Below are 22,120 nucleotides of genomic sequence, written 5' to 3'. Positions count from 1 at the left end.
ATTAATTTTTTAAAAGACTAGAACACATAAACTATACCCCTCCTAATCACTGACACATTTATACATTTACAAGAATGTTCAAATGTGCTCACACAGATGGTGGGAGAGACATTATTTAATAACTGAATTATTACTGGCAACAAATTGTTGTTTTGGCAGTTTTCATTGAATTTAATGTTGATATACATTTGTAGGTTACTTTGAAAAACAAAGTTCAAATCTAATATTTTATAATATCTCTAAAGTATGTGTAAGAAATGGATTTTAAGAAATATAATTTGAAAACCACTGATAATATACAAGGAAGTCCAGAGCAGGAAGGGGCCAGGTTCTAGTTAGCTGAAAGCATAGAACTCTGGATAAAATCAGGAATTATATTTTTGCTATTTCTTCTTCTTATTATTGTTCTATAGAAAGAGACAGGGTTCTCGCCATGTTGCCCAGGCTAGTCTCAAACTCCTGGCCTCAAATGATCTTCCCACCTCAGCCTCCCAAAGTGCTGAGATTACAGGCATTGAGCCACTGTGCCTAGCCAGGAATTATATTAAAAGATTAGAACTTTAGAGCTGAAATAAAGTTTGAGAGATCATTAAGTTCAATTGCCCTTCATTTCAAATTTAAAGGGATTACAACTAGAGAGGTTTTCAGGCTTTTTATTTTTTCTTTGCAAAGGTAGTAAACTAGATGACCCTCTATTTAATGCTTCCTAACAGAATCCCAAGCTATCTGCTAATCTGTATGATTTATGTAAGCGGTTAAGTCTAACTTTAAATCCCAATCTCGAATTAAGAGATTGCTGCTTGTTCATATGATTTAAGAAATGCATATATTTGGGCCGGGCGCGGTGGCTCACACCTGCAATCCCAGCACTTTGGGAGGCCAAGGCAGGCGGATCACGAGGTGAGGAGATCGAGACCATCCTGGCTAACATGGTGAAACCCCATCTCTACTAAAAATACAAAAAATTAGCTGGGTGTGGTGGTGGGTGCCTGTAGTCCCAGCTGCTTGGGAGGCTGAGGCAGGAGAATGGTGTGAACCCGGGCAGTGGAGCTTGCAGTGAGCCAAGATTGCACCACTGCGCTCCAGCCTGGGCGACAGAGCGAGACTCTGTCTAAAAGAAATGCATGTATTTGACATTTAGTAAATATTTACAAATAATGAATGATTGAATGCTAAATGGTTACATAGTATCAAGTTTTCTGTTAATTGGTAAAATAATAGCATAATTTTAAGGCTCAATGCCAAATAGAGCCTTAAAGAGAAAAAGCTGTGGGAACTACAACAGTTCATGTTTGTCTATTGAATTATAGACCAAATTCACCTTCACAATATAACTTTCATTTAGCCTGTTCTGGGTCTGGTCTATAACTGAAAGCATATAAAATATAAAATATATAAAATAATAGCATTATTTTACCAATGTAAACTTATACGAACATATATTTTAAAAATTAGACTCATAACAAATTAAGAATGTTACCCTCTCCAATTTATATTATCTGAATAAAATACTATTTTAGTATTTCTGAGTTATTTGCCAGAAAATAAAAATGCAAAAATTAAGAAAATCATATTCTCTATTACTACAAGCAAAATGATCTTGAATTCCATTCAAATCTGAATTCCTGTAAAAAGCATACATTTTTAAGTGGTATTATATCTTTTATTGTTTGAGAGTATGTTTTGGCAAAACAGAAAGCTAGAATGGATAAGCAAATATAAACATTTTTATTTGATGAACTATAGTCCCCTAAATCTATCTATACCCTTTGGGTAAAGGGGAAAATGGCCCACAGAGTGAGAATTTGGGAGGGCAGAAGAACAGACAGGAAAGTTCAGTGAACAACATTTTATTTTTAAAATACATAATAACCTACAAGTAGTCTCCAGATGTGGCCTTGTACTTGTGCTCAGGTTAAGAATCTACAACTTAATACCCTCTTGGAAAGCAAGAGACCTCTGAAGGAGGCAGAAAAAGAAGGTGGTTTAAAGGATTATAGGACCTACAACTAAAGATTATCAAAAAGGAACTGAGTAGGGGTTCTTTGAACTGTGCAAGAAAAGCACATATTGCAGAATTCTATTCACCACTTGGTAGTAATAATCATAGGGTGGGGAGGCATGGATAGGGAAGGCAGGATAGCTGTTATAAATAAAAACAACTGGATTTTAAAACTTTAGAATATTGTCATTGGTTTGTTTCTTTGAATAAAAATTACCGTTAGTATAAACAAAGCATTTAAAATTCTGTCATGATTAAGCTAATGACTCATTAATATGCATTTAGCCCAAACATTTTAACCACGGGTAAAAATCCTATGGTTAAATGGGATTAGTTCAGTTCCATTAAGTCTGTGGGTTCAGGATAAGTTAAAGATATTAGGTTTGGTTTTAATCTATTTTGAATGGATAATTTTTAATATTATGCCTGGCTAATTCCTTGTATTTAAAATTATAGGTTACATACTAAACCAGTTCTTGGCCTGTGCACAAATAGAAGCACTATGAGAATTTCATGTGTTCACATTGTTTAGGTACAAATGAAATCTAGCCCCTCAAAAAACTGTTAGAAAAATTATACAACACAGAGTATATTCAGTCTGAGAAATATTTTCTACTTGCATATATTTAGTATCTTTTGTTGCCTTTTTTGAGTTTGTATATTTCCTTCTCTTTCTTTAAAACCTTCAGTAGCGCCTAGCAACATATGGCTTAAAGTCCTAACCGTCCATTTCCCCCTCACATTCACCTTTTTCATAGACCTCATAGTATTCCAAATTAAACCCATTCCTTCTTATTTAACTCAGTGATGATGCTGAAAAGTAGCCTCTAAACATTGTAGTATGTCTGAATGAATTCTCCCACTTAATTTTTATATCTCAACAGACACTTTCTTTTCTATCACTTCACCTTGGATAGACCTAAGGATTATTTAAAGCCAAACTTGGTTACAAAATGTTCCTGAATCTTGTCAAACAATGGTACCTTGTCAGACACAGGCAGTGTCTGACTTGTAAGTACATGCCTGACTTAACAAGTGATCCATACATGCTCTTGTCAGACCCTGTATAGCTGCTAGCCTGGTAGTGCAGGAGAGCAGTCACAGAAATATCAAAGAAAAAATCAAAGGAGCTTGGGTATCTATGAGTTCCAAGGAGAAGTGGAGAGATTCTGAAAGACAGATTGCTTAGCAGAGCTGAACCCAGTAGAAGCTAATTCCCTCACAGAGTCAGCCTGCCTGCCTATAAACAGGCAGGTTTTGTGGCCCCTAAGCCTCAAAAATGTTTACCTGAATAGTGAACTTGAAATTCATTATTAGGCTTTCAGTTAAGCTTAAACAATTTTTTAATGGAAACATCTCTTCAGAGTTCATTTGATACATAATTTTTGAGGGTCTCCTGTGTGCAGGGCACTAGGACATTGGAAATATAGCAGTAAACCAAAAATACAGACATTCTGATTTTATGGAGCTTATATCCTATTGAGACAAACTAAATAAATAAATAGGAGGTATCAGTAACTTACAAAATTAGTGTGATTTGTTTGAGAAGCCAGCTTTCTTCCTAAAACGTACCACTTTTTGAGAAACGGGGGTCATGTGAGGAACATGTAGGAGGTTGGGTAGATTCAGATGAGATATGTAGTGAACAGGCTTTGGGTGGCATGAGGCCACCAAAGGCCCAGAAAGAGACACTGAGAGGAGTGACAGAAATATGGAGGAGAGAAGCTCTCAAAGCCCAAGATCACCCATTCCATGATTTCTTAAAAACAAAACAAAACAAACAAAAAAACTCACCCTGAGTAAAAGCAAGGGAGATAAATTTTTCTGTCTTTCTACCCTCTTTTCTTGCCTCCAGAATCAAGAACTTAGGTGAATACACAGTTATCAAAATTGTAAATATATATTCGGTAAACGCAGCAACCTCATATAGTGACTGCTGCTTTGGATTCTGACAGACCTGAGTTCTAATTCCAGGCTGAATTTTACAAGTTTTATAACTTTGGTCAAGTTGCCCATACTTTTAGTTTCTATGTCACAAATTTGTAAAATAAAAATAATTACACCTGCTATTATACATGTAAAGTGTTGTGTCTGATACACAGGAGTTAACAAATTACTGGTCTTATTATTATCAGCCTAGAAAACCTGACCGTTATTTAACACATTGATTCTTTAGGGGTAAAAGCAACTTTTAAATTTAAAACCACTGACACTTCTTGGAATACTACTTATTTACAAATATTGGTGATGCCTCATATTTCTAAATAGCTATGTAGAAAGTTAAAACACTACATTTCTAAAAGAGGAAACTCTAAATGAGAGGAAAATACCAAAGACTTGTCAACATTCTTGCTCCTTTAAAGTGATATAATTCTAAAAATTGAAGAACTGAAAAAAAAAAAGTATAGAGCAAATAAGAGGATCAGTTTAAAGTTCAGTGCTAAAAGGATCTTAATGTACCCAAAACATGATGTTGAAAAGGGAAAAAGTGCTTAGCAGACAAGCTATGTAGATAAAAACAGGAAGATATGAGCTGGAGGAGAAAAATCTAGACAAAATTAGTAAGCAGAAGTAGTCTTATAAACCAGCATTTGCTCTAAATGAAACGTTTTAAATGACAATAGGGGATTTTTCAAGAATGCTTAAACCACATAAATGTAACAAATCCCACTCCCACTCTTAAAGGAGTTCTTTGGTTTAATGGCTAAAACCATTGCTGTATGTTTTCTAACCAATTACTGCATTAAGTATAATTCTGATTCCAGTGAGGAGATATGCAAATCTATAGTACAGGGTTTAACATGTGGTCCATAAAAGTATGATTATGCCTTTTAACCTAATTACTGCTTTTTCTACTAAAATATATCTATTCCTTGTCATGAATTGATTATACTTTTTAAAGACCTAATGCGCTCAGGGAAGCCACTTGGTCAGGAGAGCAGATAATCTGAGATTTATCTCCTAAATTTCAAAAACAAGAGTTTGAGGCATGATTGCCTCCCTCAAGGAACTTAACTACCATACTGGAGAGACAAAATCCAGTCATCTTCTGCACTTCTCTCCCTTCCCATTGTTCCGAAGACTGCCCTCTTGCCTTGCCAAGATTGCCTCAGCAGCCTAACTCATCTCCTTGCCCCTAGTTTTGCCCCTTCCAATATATTTTTCCAAACCTTAGCTGACATGCAAATCTGATGTCACTCTGCAGTTTACAACTTTCAGTAACTCCACAGTACCCTTAAGAATGAAATCCGTATTCTTTAATGAAGCTTAACACTCCCTCATTACTGCTTATCTTTTTTTTTTTTTTTTCCTGTTGCCAGGCTAGAGTGCAATGGTGCGATCTCGGCTCATCACAACCTCTGCCTCCCGGGTTCAAGCAATTCTCCTGCCCCAGCCTCCAGAGTAGCTGGGACTACAGGCGCGCACCACCACGCCCAGCTAATTTTTTTGTATTTTTAGTAGAGATGGGGTTTCACCATGTTGGCCAGGATGGTTTCGAGCTCCTGACCTTGTGATCCGCCCCGCCTCGGCCTCCCAAAGTGCTGGAATTACAGGCGTAAGCCACCACGCCCGGCCTACTGCTTATCTTTTACCTAAACTCCTTCCGTTACTCTCCTTACCCTCTTTTCCAGACCCATTGAGCTTCCTGTATTCTGCTTCCCTAATGGATCACTCTTTCCTTTTTCTGGGCCTCTGCATATGCTAGATCTTTTACTTAGAACTCTGTGTCTATTCTCCCAAACTCTCCCCCAAATTTTCTTTCCAAGGCCTCTCTACTAATACTCTAAGCTGTAGCTCAGGTGTCTTTTCCCTTCAGGAAGCCTATCTTGAACCACCATTCCAAGTGCAGAGTCCCCTAATATTTCATAGTTCTCTGTTAAAATCAAGTCATTTGACACCACTCTGCTTTTACATAGATTATCAGCTTGCTCTTCAGAAAAATAAGGCTGAGTGCATTACTGCTAAGGACAGATGTAGAGGCAATGAACCTCACTTTGATACAGTTGACTAAGTTGACCAAAATCTTTTTAAAAGAAAGGAAATATTTCAGAATTACTATTACTTCTTGGATTAAATGTCAGGATTCTTCCTGAGCCAAGTTCGTACCACTGCACTCCAGCCTGGGCGACAGAGCGAGACTCCGTCTCAAAAAAAAAAAAAAAGAAATATCAAAATTAAATGTTTAAATAGCAGACTTTGTAAGGTAGCTCTGGCCTGTACTGACAACCTGTGGTAAATATCAAAAACACAGCCCTTTGTAATCACTGTTCTGTGTTCAGGATGTTCATCTTTTCAGCAGATGTTTATTGCATGCCTGTATGTGCTCAGCCCTGGAGGTTGAGAGGAGCAGCACCTTCAGAACATCAGGCCTACCTTCGAAATCCTTGGAAAATACTTTTTATTGAATTGTTTGAAACAAAACATTTCAAAAGTTAAATCTGCACAATGATAGATACAGGTTAATTAATACATTTATTGGGCTGGGTGTGGTGGCTCACACCTGTAATCCCAGCACTTTGGGAGGCAAAGGCGGGAAAATTGCTTGAGTCCAGGAATTTGAGACCAGCCTAGACAACATAATGAGACCCTATCTCTATAAAAAATTTAAAAAGTAGCCGGGTGTGGTGGCCTCTGCCTGTAGTGCCAGCTACTCAGGAGGCTGAGGTGGGAGGATCACTTGAGCCCTGGAGGTCAAGGCTGCAGTGAACTGTGATAATGCCACTGCACTCATCCTGGCTGACAGAGCGAGACTCTGTCTCAAAAAAAAAAAAAAGAAAAAAAATTTTAAAAATACATTTGTTGGAACTCTTGGTTACTGTAAATTTATTTGGAGGCAACCTTTTTATGTTGGAGAATAGAGTGACTAATTCACTCTAGTGCTCTATAGCAGAGAACAAGAAATTAGTACTCTTTGAGGAATTTAGGTCAGTCTTTATAGAGACCATAAAGGAATCTTGACATTTAATGGCTTGAAGGTTCTCCATAAACCACTAAATTAGAATATTAAATTAAAATTATTTTTCTTTTCACATAAGGCAGCATTAAATAATAATTTGAAACTATCTGAGGAAAAAAGGAATCCTAATTGGAGCTTCCTATACAATTTCAGTATATCTGAAATATTTCTTCAATAAATATTTATCAAGCACTAAGTATCAGACTACTATATGCATGCAGTTAGCAGTTTTCACTTGCATTTACTTATTTTAAGCCACTTTTGATTTAACTGAATGTGTGCTTTTCCCTTGCCTCTCATTAGAAAATGGAAAGATAAGCATTCCTCATTTTACAAATGTCATAACTAAGATTATGCCCTACTAGACAACTAAAACTGTGATTCCTTCAGAAATAAAATCATACCTCAACTCTTCTAGAACCAGAGTCATCATTTTTCACATACTTCTACCTAACTAGCTTTTGCAGCTCACAATCCCATACATCAAGTGCATTTATGTGTCCAACTCATTCATTTACAACCAGTTTATCTTGCAGGGTATGTCATATTGCTGCAAATTGCATGATGTACTGGGTTTGTTTTGTTTTTGTATTTGCTTACGGCTGAGTGGGCATTTGATTGTACTGTTTGTTTTTGTGGCTGTGCTCAGTGGATGAGAGCTTGGAAGCCTCTGTAGCCTTTTCTTCTATATCGACATTAACTCAAAATTGCTTCTTTTGACCAGTAAAAAATATTTTGGGTGCGTTAGCTATTTTTTAAAAGCAGTACAGAGAACATATATCATTTATCTTATTTATTAGGAGATAAATAAAAATTAACCATTTTGACATGCCACTTTAAACATGATAGTTGAAGAGCTAAAAGAGTAACTTAGTCTTCACTGAGACACGGTAGCGTCACTTCTAAGACTGAAACTTATTTTCATTTATGAGTCCTGTTCTGTGGCCATAACTACTGCTATAAATTCCACTTGTTGCCTTGTCAGAATGTTCCAACTTTTTTTGTTTTTTAACCTGAGCACTTAAGCTTTGAAAACAGCATAAACATGCAAAAAGAGATCTAATTTAGGAATTTGTTTCTTTTAAAGAGAGAGAATAGAGTTATGTAAAGAAATAGTACTGACACAGGACTGGAGGGATCTGGGTTCTGGGCCCAACAATGTCAGTTGTTTTTCTCCTTTGTAACCTGTATTTTCCCAAGTTCCTCATCTGATTTCAGAGATTGAAATTCTCTCTTTATAACCCAGGGAGGGCGCTTATGAAGGAATATTAGAAATTGTAAAGCCTTCGAATATACTTGAGAGGAAAAAAGACGATTCAGAGATAGGCTACCAAGGTTTATTATCTGTGTAGGGGAGTGATATTTATAGCTTTTACGTAGCTTAGCAAAATGAATTTTGCATTGATTATAGGCCAAAGTCCTGCATTCTGCTGCCGATTCAGCGTCGTTTGGGCATTATGGGAAAGGAAGAAGGGAAATTTCAATAGTTTATCGAATTTGGAGAACTTCATTACTCCTGGTGCTGTCAGAATCAGTCTCGAGGTTGGCTGCTGTTTGGTTCTAGGTAAATGGCCGAGCAGGGGTGTAGGGGGCAGATTCCCCTGTCCCTGAAGCCCGAAGACTCGTGCTGCACCTTCCTGACAGTGCACGCTCACCTCGCGGCCCTCCAGAGCCCATTCCGTACCTGAGAATTAGCTGTTCGTGGGGAACCTGGGCCCCCGAGGTGATTTTTCACCTCGCCGCGTCAGACCGCCAGTTCCCAGCCTCCGCGCCGGAGGGGCGGTGCTTTGCGGAGACGCGAGCCCTCATTGGCTTGCGTGGCCGCCAGGGCGGTGAAATGACGGGCGCGGGGCGGGGCCGCGCGGCTTGTTTGTCGGCGCCGCCCCGCCCCCCGCCCCCCGCCCCCCGCCCCCCGCCGTCCGTGCTGACTGAGGCGCTGCAGCCGGGAGCAGCGGCCGGCTGCCCAGCGCTCGCCGCCTCCGCGCGTCCGCAGCCGTCCCCGCGCCGACATGCGCTTGGCCGCCGCCGCGAACGAGGCGTACACGGCCCCTTTGGCGGTCTCGGGGCTGCTGGGCTGCAAGCAGTGCGGCGGGGGCCGCGACCAGGACGAGGTACCTGGGCGAGGGGCTGAGCGGGCCGCTGGGTACCTGGGCGGGTGGGCACCCGGCCGAGCTGCCCTGTGCAACACGGAGGTCACGTTGCCTCCTCACAGTCGCTCCCGGTCAGCATCCGAAAACGCTCCCCAGGTAGGGCGGGCTCCCGGGGAGCAGCGTCCCGGCCCTCCTGCGCCCCTCGGGGGAAGGGGTTGCCTGCGGTGGTTGGGAGACCTGCGCACCGTGAGTCGTCCCTGGGCAGAAAATGCTAAGCTGGGAGAGACTGCGGCCGCGGTCATGTAAATGAAAGTCTCCAATACGTAAATAACATTGTCGTCTGGACAAGTCTCCACAAGTCAGAAATCCAGCAGACCTCGAGTCTTGAGGGTGAAACAGCCTGTGGATATGCCCCCTCGATTGTCTTGTCTTGTGAAAACAGATTATTTAGCCACCTTCATCCCCTTTGCCTCCTACTTAAAAGAGAGAGAAAGAAAAAAAACACATTTGACTCAGGGAAGAGATGATGTTTCCTGGAATAAGTGTGTCCTGCAAGCTCTATGACGTTATGCACAGCGTTTACTCTTGCGTATTAAGCCATCCCTTTTCTGAATTGTCCTTTAGAAAGAGGTACTTAATTGTAACATTTTGTGTTTTTTTCTAAGTGGTTGCAAATAGGAAACCATTTGAAAGTTACTAATGTAACCTTAGGTAAAACTTGAACCTTAAATTTGGATTGAAATCAGGTGCTGTCAGAGTGTTGCCTTAGTTCAAGAAATCTAAATGTGAATTATTTTCTCTGCAGCTTTACTCACTAAAATGACGTGGTTTCGTGATTTCTTTAATGGAGTCTATTATCAGTATACTATGTATATTCATAGAAACTTAAATGAAGACACTTTGTCATGAAGGTTGTAAAGCACCAAATATTTTTTTGAGATTTTAACATTTATGGACATATTAGATGTTCCTTGTTTACAGATAATAAAACAATCTTTAAAAATCTCTTACAGTATCGCTTTGGAAACTTTACCAAAAAGTGAAAACAGTATGAAAGTGTTGAATTAACATTTACAGTTTCTGTTTGCGGGTCATAATAGATCTTTTCTCTTTTTGAGTAGAAGTGAGCCCCAATCATCATGCTTGAATAGATCTGTTATTTCTGCTGATGTTTGTGTGCAGAGTCCTGGTTCTTGCTCAGATCTAGAATTTCTAAAGATAGCTTTGTAAACTAAAAGATAAAGAAATAGATTTTGGCTTGCATATTGTTACAGCGCTTATGGGATTGTGTTGAGGAAACCAGGAAGCTTTGTATAGTTGTATTTCATTTTTAATACATCCCAACATGTGAGAAGATAACTTAGGAAGGAATGCTTTATAGGAAAACTATTCACTTTACAAAAAGAATTAACACAATTCTTTCAAATAGCTAGCTTCCATAATGCTTTTAAATTAAACACTTTCAAGAAACGGAACTCCTGAGCAAAGTATAGGGCACAAATATGGCCTAAGTATTACAAATGCAGTAACTTAAAGTCAGTAAGTTTTTTTTCTAAAATATAGTTCATAGAAGGCAAAAAAAAAAAAAAAAGTACCTGGACTTTAAGTATTTCTGAATTACCTATTAGTATTAACGACAATATTAACATAATTGTTAGTACATTTTGCTATAGTAGGCATATTTCTAACACTTCTAGATCTCTCCATTTCTATTTAAATTTTTTGAATGTCAAAAGGCCAGCACCCAGCTATAGGCAATCTCCCAGAGAAGGGCGAGTGGGATGGGAACTTTCACTTTTTATATAACATATCTTTACCTTGTTGAAATGTTTTTCAAAAAACACATGCTGCTTTTGAATTTAAAAAATAAAATTACTGTGAATGTTGTGATAATCACAACAGTAATAGTGTAGCGAGGAAAACAATGATTCAAATTATTTGTGTATTTTTACTTCTCAACTAATTTTGCAGGTGGGTAGATACTGTAAGCCAACAATGCTTTCATTTTGCACTTGTCATTCATTCATTATTTCACTTAAGGATATTGATACAGATGCATAAATGTATCTCACAAATTTGAAACATCTGACTGGAACAGTACTTTTCAGTACACAAACATTGATTCATACAGTGATACAATAAAAACATAGTCTTTCTGTGGTACTACTGTCAACATTCACTACGAATTTTCTCTCTGAAAATTAGTGTTTTGCATTATACATTGAGGAAACATCAAGTAATATTGTGATGGTGGAAACTGTTGTTGTCTCTTTCAAAGATAGTTATTAGGTTGTTGAGGGGAAAAGATTGTTCTCATGTTAGTCTTCCAGCCACACCTTCACAGAGAGCCTGTGAGGTTAGTGCTGTGATTAGTATCTACATCTGCTTTTCAACAAGGCCATTTGTTGGTGGCAGTTCTGTCTCCTAGAATCTGGATTGGCCAAAATTTGTTCAAAGTCTGTAGTTAAGTTTCTTACAGCTACAGATGAAGGAATAATTGAATTAACCTAAATAGGAAGCTATGAAATGTATTTAGTTTGGCTTATGATCACCCCATTGAACACCCGCAGTGCCTTTTTTGATCAGCATCTACTAGAAAAGAGTTGTAACCAATTTAACATGTGACCAAGAAGTGTTTCAAAAGTGAGTTTTCCAGAAAATGGAAACTTTTTATAAACCAAGACTACTACTGTATAATAACAGTGGTATCTGTAAGAATCTCCAAGGTATCAAGAAGTCTTAAAGAGGCTCAAAAGAATAATAATGAAAGATACCAACTCTAGAACCAGATGTCATTGATTCAGCCCCCGTCTCCACCACTCACTAGTACTGACTGAGCTAGAATACTTGGGTTCAAATCTCAGGGCTTTCCTTGGACACAGGGTGGGGAACATCACACACCGGGGCCTGTTGTGGGGTAGGGGGTGGGGGGAGGGATAGCATTAGGAGATATACCTAATGTAAATGACAAGTTAATGGGTGCAGCAAACCAACATGGCACATGCATACATATGTTACAAACCTGCACATTGTGCACATGTACCCTAGAACTTAAAGTATAATTTTAAAAATTAAAAAAATCTCAGGGCTTTCATCAGTTATGCTAAATGGAGATAATAATAGTACCTGCTTCATAGATTAAGGTAAGGATTAATCTAAGACTCTTGACTTTTTCATGAATATTGTAGAACACCAAATACTCTTTCTAAACTTTAGTATCATAGACTCATGTTCTTTGTTTACAGGTAGTATAATTTAAAACAGTGCTCAGCTCATACTTTGTGTTAGCTGCTGCTGCTGCTATTGCTATTTATTATCATAAGCCCTAGTTGCTTTTTCAATGTTATTCAAGAAATAAGCAGAAAACTGAAAGGCAATTTGGTTCTCAGATATCATTGACTAGTGTTAGGGTGCCAGCCACAGTCTAGAAACCCCACTTTACCCTCTCTTCCTCTGCTACTTCTGAGAAATTAGACAGCCAAATCTGTTAGACCTTATACCTAAGACTAGAATCTATAACAAAAGACTCAACGTTTGTATAATTTGTAAAATTCTATAGTTTATAATATAGATTATAATCCCACATAGTTGGGATTGATGGTATTATTATTTTGTCATCATCCCTATTTTACAGATTAGGACTCTTCAATTTGGAGGCTAAGGAAGAGGGGAGACAGTGTTATTAATATGCCCACTAAATTTGGCAATAGGGATGGACTTACAAAGACAAGAATTACATAGAACCCTTGCCATAAATATAGGAAATACTCTGTTTCTCAAGCATTCATAGCCACCTTCTTGGAATTGTAAACCTATTGTTTTATAATAATTTGGCATATAAACTATATATTTGGTAGAGAAATAAAACCAGAATAATATAATTTGTATACCTCTTTGTTTCTAAACCTATGTGCTGTCAATCTGGCCACATTTTTAAAAAGGTAACTACCTTTCATGCTGCTAATGTATTTGTAAGATAACTAGAAATTGAATCAGTGAGGTTGTTTTTTTTTCCTGCTTACTGATAACATAATATATACATATTCTGCACTTTGCTTATCCTCCCCTTCCCCATTATTGTAGTATAACTTGAAGAGCTTTTAAAGTCAACTCATGTAGAAGTGCTTCATTTTTTCTAAAGACTGCATGCTACTCTATTATATGGTCATGCTGAACTTTATTGAAACAGCCTTCTATTGAACACTGAGATTGTTTTCAACCTCGTACTATTAGAAACAATGTTGCAGTGATTATCCTTTTACATATGGCATTACACAAATGTGAGCACATCTGTAGGTTAACACTTAGGATGGAATTGTTGATTCAAAGGCTATGGGACTTTTTAATTTTGATCACTATTACAAATTGCCCTTCCTAGCGGTTGTAGTAATATATACTCTATACTCTTTTTTCTCATACTTCAAAACACTCTCATCAGCAATATATAAACAATTAATGACAGTTTCTCTACCCTTTCTCCAATACAGCCTGTGATCAAACTTTTTGATCTTAAGCAATCTTTTTGGAGGAAGACAGTATCTCAGCATAGTTGACTTGCAGTTGTTTTGAGTGTCAAGCATTTTTCAACCATTTGTATTTTCTTTTCCTTGAACTGTCTGTTGTTTGCTCATTTTTAAAATACGATTGTTGGTCGGGTGCGGTGGCTCACACCTGTAATCCTAGCATTTGGGAGGCCGAGGTGGGCGCATCACGAGGTCAGGAGATTGAGACCATCCTGGCTAACATGGTGAAACCCTGTCTCTACTAAAAATACAAAAAATTAGCCAGGTGTGGTGGCACACGCCTGTGGTCCTAGCTACTCGGGAGACAGGAGAATCACTTGAACCCAGGAGGCGGAGGCTGCAGTGAGCCGAGGTCATGCCACTGTACTCCAGCCTGGGTGACACAGCGAGACTCTGTCTCAAAAAAAAAAAAAAAAAAAGATTGTTGGGGATTTTCTTATTGATTTATAGTAGTCTTTCTTTAAAATTTAGCCCTTTGTTATTCGAGTGGCAAATATAATTCCTAGCTTTCTGTTTACTTTTGACTTTGTATCTATTTATTTTTCCCATGTGAAAGTCTTTATTTTTATGTCATTAAATTTATCAATCTTATATTTTATGACTTTTGGCTTTTGTGGTATTCTTAGGCCTGCTGCACTCCATGAGTGTTTTCTTCTAGTACTATAATGTTTTTTGCTTTTTTTCTAAGTTTTCATTTTTTTCTTACATTTAACTCTGATTTATTGTGGGGTAAAGCATGTTATAGTGTTCCAGCTTCGCTTTTTTTCTGAATGGCTATCCAGTTGTCCCAAGATCATTTGTTGAATAATTCATTTTCCCCCATTTGAAATGACACCTTTTCGTATACTAAAGTCCCAAGTCTCTTAGTTATAAAACAGTAATAAACCCTTGAAACAGGCATTTTCCTAAAATACATTTTGTTTAAATAAGACAGTTTTCAAGATTAAAGAAATTAGAGGGGATAAATGTTAATTTTAGCCTTAGTTTTGTCCAATAGGTATTGTTTCAAATGTATGTAATTGGATGAGAAATTCAGCAGTTAGAAAAGCTAAGAGTCATCATTGTATATAAATGGCTGCTATTGGTGCCAAAATTATATATTGAATAACAGGGATGTCCTCTGGCATTCATTACAGGATGTTAAAATTGAGACACACACGTGGCCAGACCAGTGAATTAAGTGCCTCCTCTAATGAAGGGTATAATGTTAAAGCATTACTATCTTCAGTGTAAGGATGGACTAACCAGGGAGAAGTCACCACCCTCCAGTATAAGATTATTTTATTTAAATATTATTTTATGAATTCTGTTGGCAAATATAAACTACTTTGAATCTTGATGTCTCCTAATAAAGATTACCTTCACTTTTGTCCTTCCTGCTTAATTTTTAAAAGCCTGTTCTGCTTTAAAGACTTTCATTTGCTGGGACCAGATTTCTTGGATTGCTGACACATGTCCTTCTCTCTGTGCACCCACCCCCACCCCATCCCCACTTTTTTTCTTTAAAAGGAAAATATCTGGTTTATATCATGAAGAACTTTAAAAGCAGTAAGGAGAGAGTAGAATTATATGAGTATTTAATTATATATATAATATATACGAGTGAAGGGGTTAATCTTTAATTGTATAAATTCTAAAAAAAATTTTTAAATGACACTAGATAGGACATAGGCCTCAAAACAACAAAAAGTTGAAATATATTATTTTGGTTTTGTTTCTGTAAACACACTATATGGGGAGGGTGAGGGAGGGAAAGGAAACCCTAACAGATTTTCAGTTCTTGTTAACCATACTACACCATCACATAAGGTACAGGATTCTAGAGTCACTGTGTCAAATGTCAGAAAACTATTTCTCAATTATTTGAGCTTCTCTAAAATATAATATGGGCAAGATTGATGACATCCTGTAAATAAAAAAAAACTTAATTTAAGGCAAACTTACAAACAAAATGAGTTTCTCTAAAATTATTTAACTGCAGAGAAAACATGCCCTGTAGTGCTGTCTCTTGTGAATTTAGTTTTTATTTTTCATAAATTTACATTCTAACCGTGAGGTGTTGTTTTAGATGTAATAATAATTACACTTTTTCTAGTTTAAGACGCCTAGGTGGAAGTACTGCTTTTTCATTTTCTGACGATGCACAGGGATTGATATTTGGGTTGGTTGAGTTTTAGATGTACAAACACACTGGTCTTATTTTGTATCACTGATGATCCACAGGGTTCGCTGCTATGTGCTGAACTTTCTGTTCTAGACTTTCTGCCAAGTACTTTATGCAAAACTCTGGTTTTAGTGAAACAGGTTTTATTGTTTTTAATCAGAGTTGTATTATAAGCTGTTGTTAGCTATGTAATGCTAACAGAAGAGTTGGTATGTATATACAGCCATGAAAACAAACCATCAAAACAAGCCTGTCTCTGTTCGACTGGCTGTTTTCCCCTCCCATTCCTTTAGCCTCAGTTCATTTTGTTTACTGCCAAAGGCCTGAGATGGTGTAATTTTCTTTTCTAGGAACTTGGCATTAGAATTCCTCGACCACTAGGACAGGGACCAAGCAGATTCATCCCAGAAAAGGAGGTACGTTGTTTGTGAAAGTACATAGTGAACTGTATGCTTTTAAGGAAGAGCTTTCATGACCCACATGTTGGCATCTGAAGAACTGTTGGTCAACAACATGTTTTAGTCAGAGTTGGTTGCAGTTAATCATTCTTTGGCAGTGAATCTGTGGGAATAAAAAGCTGTTGTACTTGTGTTGATTTCTATTATTTCATGATGTATTTTTAACACCCATATTTAATCAAGTAAAGCCAAGATTTGTTTTTGACCAGTGATACAACATCTGCTTATATTTAGATGTTGTTTAGGTGTGCCCATAACCTGAGTTACTTAGTCTTGACTGTCTCCACAGGCTGATATCAGTGCTAGATTGGATCTTTAATTCTATATATGTATAAAAGCATCTATGCTTTATTTTCATAAGAAGTGTATGCTATTAGTTAATTTTAGTTCTCCTTAAATTGAGTGAGAGTAGGCGGTTTTGTAAAGAAAGGCTTTAGTGTCTGTTTGCAAGCTCTGCAAATTTGATAATCTAAATCTGCTTCTTTATCTGGATTCTGGCCAACTCTGCAAGCAGCCTATCTAGATGGCCTTTAATGTTCAGCCTTTGTTGTTTATCCCCTACTATATAATATGTAACTGTTTATTCTTCTGTATCTTTCAACCAGTTGAGTTTAAATTTGTAACCCCTCTTTCTTAAGCCAAATTTAATCTGCTTCTAAATGATACTTAGAGTGTAGCCCATGTATATTTTCTTCCCTTAACACCAATTTACCATTTCAGTAACCATGGTTTTTCTCTCATTTATACAGATCCTCCAAGTGGGGAGTGAAGACGCACAGATGCATGCTTTATTTGCAGATTCTTTTGCTGCTTTGGGCCGTTTGGATAACATTACGTTAGTGATGGTTTTCCACCCACAATATTTAGAAAGTTTCTTAAAAACTCAACACTATCTACTGCAAATGGATGGGCCGTTACCCCTACATTACCGTCACTACATTGGAATAATGGTTTGTAAACATTCAGTGAAAAATTGTTTTTGCCTATTTTTATTAATCTCTTTAAGAGACAGTTAATGCTTTAAACACAGGGATAAATACTTAGATTATGATATATAATATGATTCCTGTTGCACAGTCTCTGTTTTTCCTATTTTTAAATAAGTACGCTCTCAAGTATAACAGAAAAAGAAGCAAGTATTTATACATTGCTGAGAACCATTCTTCATTAAATAAGTAGAACACAAGTTCTGTTTCATTATTATAAATAGTTCACATTGACATAAGTGGTGCTTCCTGTTCAAGATGTAAATAATATTCCATTATTTTATGATTGGCACCTTAATTGAAGTTTCTTCTTAATCTGAAGTTCTGAAAGTATATAGATAAAATGTCTAAAGTTCAAATACTTTTATCGATATTTTGTTTGTTCTTGGAATATTTCTAAGGTTCTTACAGTATTTGAATTTTTAAAATGTTTATATAAAAACTGCATTTCTGTAGTTTACGGAAAATTTGAAAACATACTAATAAACTTAATTAGCTCTTTTGCATGTTGTAAATAAAAAGGATATGTAGTTCAAGGTTTTAATATTTATAATTAGAATAATCTTTTTGTTTTAAGGCTGCGGCAAGACATCAGTGCTCCTACTTAGTGAACCTGCATGTAAATGATTTCCTTCATGTTGGTGGGGACCCCAAGTGGCTCAATGGTTTAGAGAATGCTCCTCAAAAACTACAGAATTTAGGAGAACTTAACAAAGTGTTAGCCCATAGACCTTGGCTTATTACCAAAGAACACATTGAGGTAAGCAGTGGGGTAATATATCTTGGGAGTCATTTCAGACTTTTTTAGAGCAGTTTTAGGATTACAGAAAAATCGCACAGAAAGTACAGAGAGTTCCTATTTTCTACCCCCTGAATCTCTTCCCACAGATGCACATTTTCTTCTGTTACAGCATTTCTGTGGTACATTTGCTGTAATTGATATATTACTAGTAACTCTATAGTTCACATTAGGGTTCAGTCTTTGCATTGTATCGTTCTACACATTTTGACAAATGCCTAATGTCACGCATCCATTACAATATCATATGGAATAGTTAGTACCCTAAAAATGCCCTGGGTTCCACCTGTTCATCCCTTTCCCCCCGCTTTCCCCTTCCCCTAAACCCCTGCAACCACTCATCTTTTTATTGTTTCTATATAGTTTTGCCTTTTCCAGAATGTCATACAGCTGGAATCATACAAAAGTATGTAGCTTTTCAGACTGGCTTCTTTCATCTAGCAACATCCATTTAAGGCTTCTTCATGCTTTTTCACAACTTGATAGTTCATTTCTTTTTATCACTGAATAATTCTCTATTGTATAGTTATGCCATAGTTTGTTTATCCATTCACCTATTGAAGGACATCTTGGTTACTGCCAGTTTGGGGCAATTACGGATAAAGCTGCTGTAAACATTCATGTATAGGTTTTTGTTTTTTGTTTTTTGTCGACAAAAGTTTTCACCTCATTTGGATAAATAATTAGGTGTGCGATTTGTGGATAATACGGTAAGCCTACGTTTACCTTTGTAAGAAACTGTAAAACTCTTCCAAAGGGTGGTATCAGTTTGCATTCCCACCAGCAATGAAGCAGCATTCCTGTTGTCCCACATCTTGGCCAGCATTGGTGTCAGTGTTTTGGATTTCAGCCATTGTGATAAGTGTGAAGTGGCATCTCATTGTTATGCATCTTTATGTTACGTTTTAAATGCCATGTTAAGCTAGTTCTGGTTCTATTTATTAATAGAGGTAATAGAGTAAAAGTAGATTGATGTTCTCTAAAATTGTCTACCATGCACTATAAATTCTTAGAGATGCATCTTTTGGTCTTATCTATTTCATAGAATAGATACTATTAGATAATTAAAGATATTATCAAGAAGATATAAGATTTGAATATATTAATACAATGCCTATTTATATATTGTCAAGTAAGGAAAAATTATACAAGATTACAAAATAGATAATGAAGCAGAAGTGACACAGAATTGAATAGAAGAATTATAGAAGTTATGTATAACTTTTTGATGATTTAGGAATATTTAATCAAGTTGTTCAAGCCACTATCTTAAAAATTCCTTGAGGAGGCCTTATAATAAACAAAGCACAGGCGTTTCACACAGCAGCTTCTACTTTTAAACACAAATTTATTGCATTTGCTTTGAGATTTTGAACTAACAACACAGTAATTCATTCATAATCCAGCATCTGAAATACAGCAGCCACTTTTAAGCAAAATGCATTCTCTTACATTTTAAGTCAATATTTCAGAAAATCAAAATAATAGTGAATGTCTTAACAGATTATGTTAAGTTCTATTTGTGAATGCATATTCATAAAAATTAGCAAATTCTGGGTTCTACATGTTTCAAATGATAATTTTATGCTAGGCTTTGTACGATGACTCATGTTTTCAATAAATTAAATACTAAAATAAACTGTATACTTTTACCACACCCCAGTACAAAAATATATTCTTTTTTTTTCCCCCTAAGGGACTTTTAAAAGCTGAAGAGCACAGCTGGTCCCTTGCGGAATTGGTACATGCAGTAGTTTTACTCACACACTATCATTCTCTTGCCTCATTCACATTCGGCTGTGGAATCAGTCCAGAAATTCATTGTGATGGTGGCCACACATTCAGACCTCCTTCTGTTAGCAACTACTGCATCTGTGACATTACAAATGGCAATCACAGTGTGGATGAGATGCCGGTCAACTCAGCAGAAAATGTTTCTGTAAGTATTATTTGTCATGAGATTGTCATAAAACTAATCACAATACTTGCTGTTATATTATTTCTTCAGTTGGCTTCTTAGAAAAACCCACCCTCTTAAGACTGTGGAGATATTGGGCCCCTATATCTATTCATTCATTAGGGTTTTATTGACTGCCTCACATGCTCATCACTAGTCTAGGTGATATACAACATTTTACAAAAGTGATGTACAAAACTCTAAGACCCTGTAGGAGTTTACATTTAGATAATTTTAGGATCAGGAGCCAACAGCATGTGTCCCGTCAGGACCAAATAATATTGATTGGCTACTGCAGTGACATGAGGGAAGGCTGAAAATAGTGTGGCCTGGTGGTGGAGACTTTTTGTGCCAATCACATTCTTCTCTTTTGCACAAAATAAACAGTCTGGCTTCTTAATTTTTTATCTTTCAGAAGATTTAATCAACTTTGATCTAGAAATTTCTCTCTTCAAAATTCTTTTTCATGTTTAACTTTGCACCAATATAGAAGGTGATATCAGGTGAATGTAAATGTGTTAAAATGCTTTCACCTCTATTCCTTCTGTTCCTGGCTTTTATATATTCTCAGTTTTGTTACTCCTTTGAAACAGAGCAAGTTCAGTTTTCTATAAGCAAATTTTAATTCCTATATATGATGAATCAAAATCTCCTCCTGCATTCTTTTGTTGTAGTGAAAAAGCAAGGGTTTATTTTATGCTTCAAAAATAAATTTTAGAAGCAGGACCACAGCCATCTGAATGCTTTACATGCATTTTCTGAGTTATATTATCCCTTTGAAATAGATTTGACAGGTTGAATTGCCTTTAATTTATATATTTGACTTCGGGCAAGTTACTGAATCTCAGTTCTTTCGTATCTAAATAAAAGTAAAACACAAAGTTATTGTGAGGTTTAAATGAAATGTCTCTAAAGAAGTAAAATGCCAAGTACAGCACTTAGCATTTGTCAGGTGCTAAATAAGAGGTAGCATTTACATATGGTGAAATTAGCACAAGAAAGAATAATTTTCCCAAGGTTGATCATAGGACTGCCAAAGACCATCAGTTTCACCCTCCTTTGAGCTGCCTAGATTCATGTTATAGGCCTGCATATGGCCACTGATTATTTTTCAAAGCTTGGCAGTCAGAAGAGGATCCAAGAGAGTATTCAGTTGCTAGAATGCTAGGAGATGGATTCTTGTCCTTGCTACCAATAATTTAGTACAAGGCTAAAGAAAAAAATACTTGATTGTTTCTAGTTCTCCTTCTATTAAAAGAATGAATAGTGAAAGAAGATAATTTTTATTTCTCTAATAAGCTTCCTATTCCCAGGTAAGTTGGATACTTTTAGAAGGTTTATGGCCTACACTGATGACACTTTGACAGTGAGTTGATATGGCTTGTTCTTTAGGTACATATCCAGTATCTGACTCAGCTCTTCAGATACAAATGGTAACAAACAAACAAGAATTTTCCCTCCCTCCCAACCCTGGAAACTACTTATTCATTTCTTTACTCTCTCCATAGTTGTCTTTTCCAGAATGTTATATAGTTGGAATCATACAGTACGTAGCCTTTTCAGATTGGCTTCTTTCACTTAGTAATATACATTTAAATTTCTTCCATGTCTGTTCATGGCTTGATACCTAATTTCTTTTTAGCACTGAATAATTTTTCATTTTCTGGATGTAGCAACATTTCTTTATTCCAGTAGCTACTGAAGAACACATTGGTTGCTTCTAAGTGTTGGTGTATTATTCTGTTCTCATGCTGCTAATAAAGACATACCCAAGACTGGCTAATTTATAAAGGGAAAGAAAAAAGAGTTTTCTTACACAATTTTAACATTTTAATATTAAAATGAAATGCCATATTTTTGTTTAATCCCAACTTTAGCAGATCAGTGAAGGAACAAAGAAACCTACTTTGTTTCCTTTCCCTCTTATTTCAATATAATTTATCAAGAATTACCTTTCCTAAGAATACTTAAATTTGGGCTCTTTAAGAGGAGAATAGGTAAACAAAATAAATTAGTGACAGATAATGTGAGTTGACAGAGATCTTTTTTAAACTTTGAGTCATCCTATCATGAAACCTAATCCTTTTCAGCTCATTTTTTATTTGGTTACTGACTCTATGTCAGGAATAACTGGGGAAAATGCATGCATGCACCACAAGAATCTTCAGTATCGTCATAGAAACA

The 22,120-nt window shown here is 36.6% G+C and overlaps 2 protein-coding genes across 6 annotated transcripts in view; one reads left to right on the top strand and one right to left on the bottom strand.

Annotated features, from left to right (window-relative positions):
- Window positions 1–22,120, bottom strand: part of ARMC2 (armadillo repeat containing 2) — a 202,404-nt gene that overhangs the window by 31,687 nt on the left and 148,597 nt on the right. The window lies entirely within an intron of this gene.
- Window positions 1–22,120, top strand: part of SESN1 (sestrin 1) — a 106,528-nt gene that overhangs the window by 74,434 nt on the left and 9,974 nt on the right. For 2 of the 4 annotated variants that reach the window (XM_016956098.4, XM_063812587.1), the window contains exons 2-5: window positions 16,087–16,152; window positions 16,944–17,144; window positions 17,758–17,940; window positions 19,676–19,918. In XM_016956098.4, the coding sequence (XP_016811587.3) occupies window positions 16,087–16,152; window positions 16,944–17,144; window positions 17,758–17,940; window positions 19,676–19,918 (693 nt within the window). Of the gene's footprint in view, window positions 1–8,705; window positions 9,071–9,203; window positions 9,680–16,086; window positions 16,153–16,943; window positions 17,145–17,757; window positions 17,941–19,675; window positions 19,919–22,120 lie in introns of those variants that run through there. The other 2 variants (XM_016956099.4, XM_063812588.1) reach the window with 2 other exon arrangements.

Source organism: Pan troglodytes, chromosome 5 (genome assembly GCF_028858775.2).
Source record: "Pan troglodytes isolate AG18354 chromosome 5, NHGRI_mPanTro3-v2.0_pri, whole genome shotgun sequence".
Classification (NCBI taxonomy): domain Eukaryota; kingdom Metazoa; phylum Chordata; class Mammalia; order Primates; family Hominidae; genus Pan; species Pan troglodytes.
Note: the sequence above shows the minus strand (reverse complement) of the source record. Positions and strands in the feature narration are given on the sequence as shown.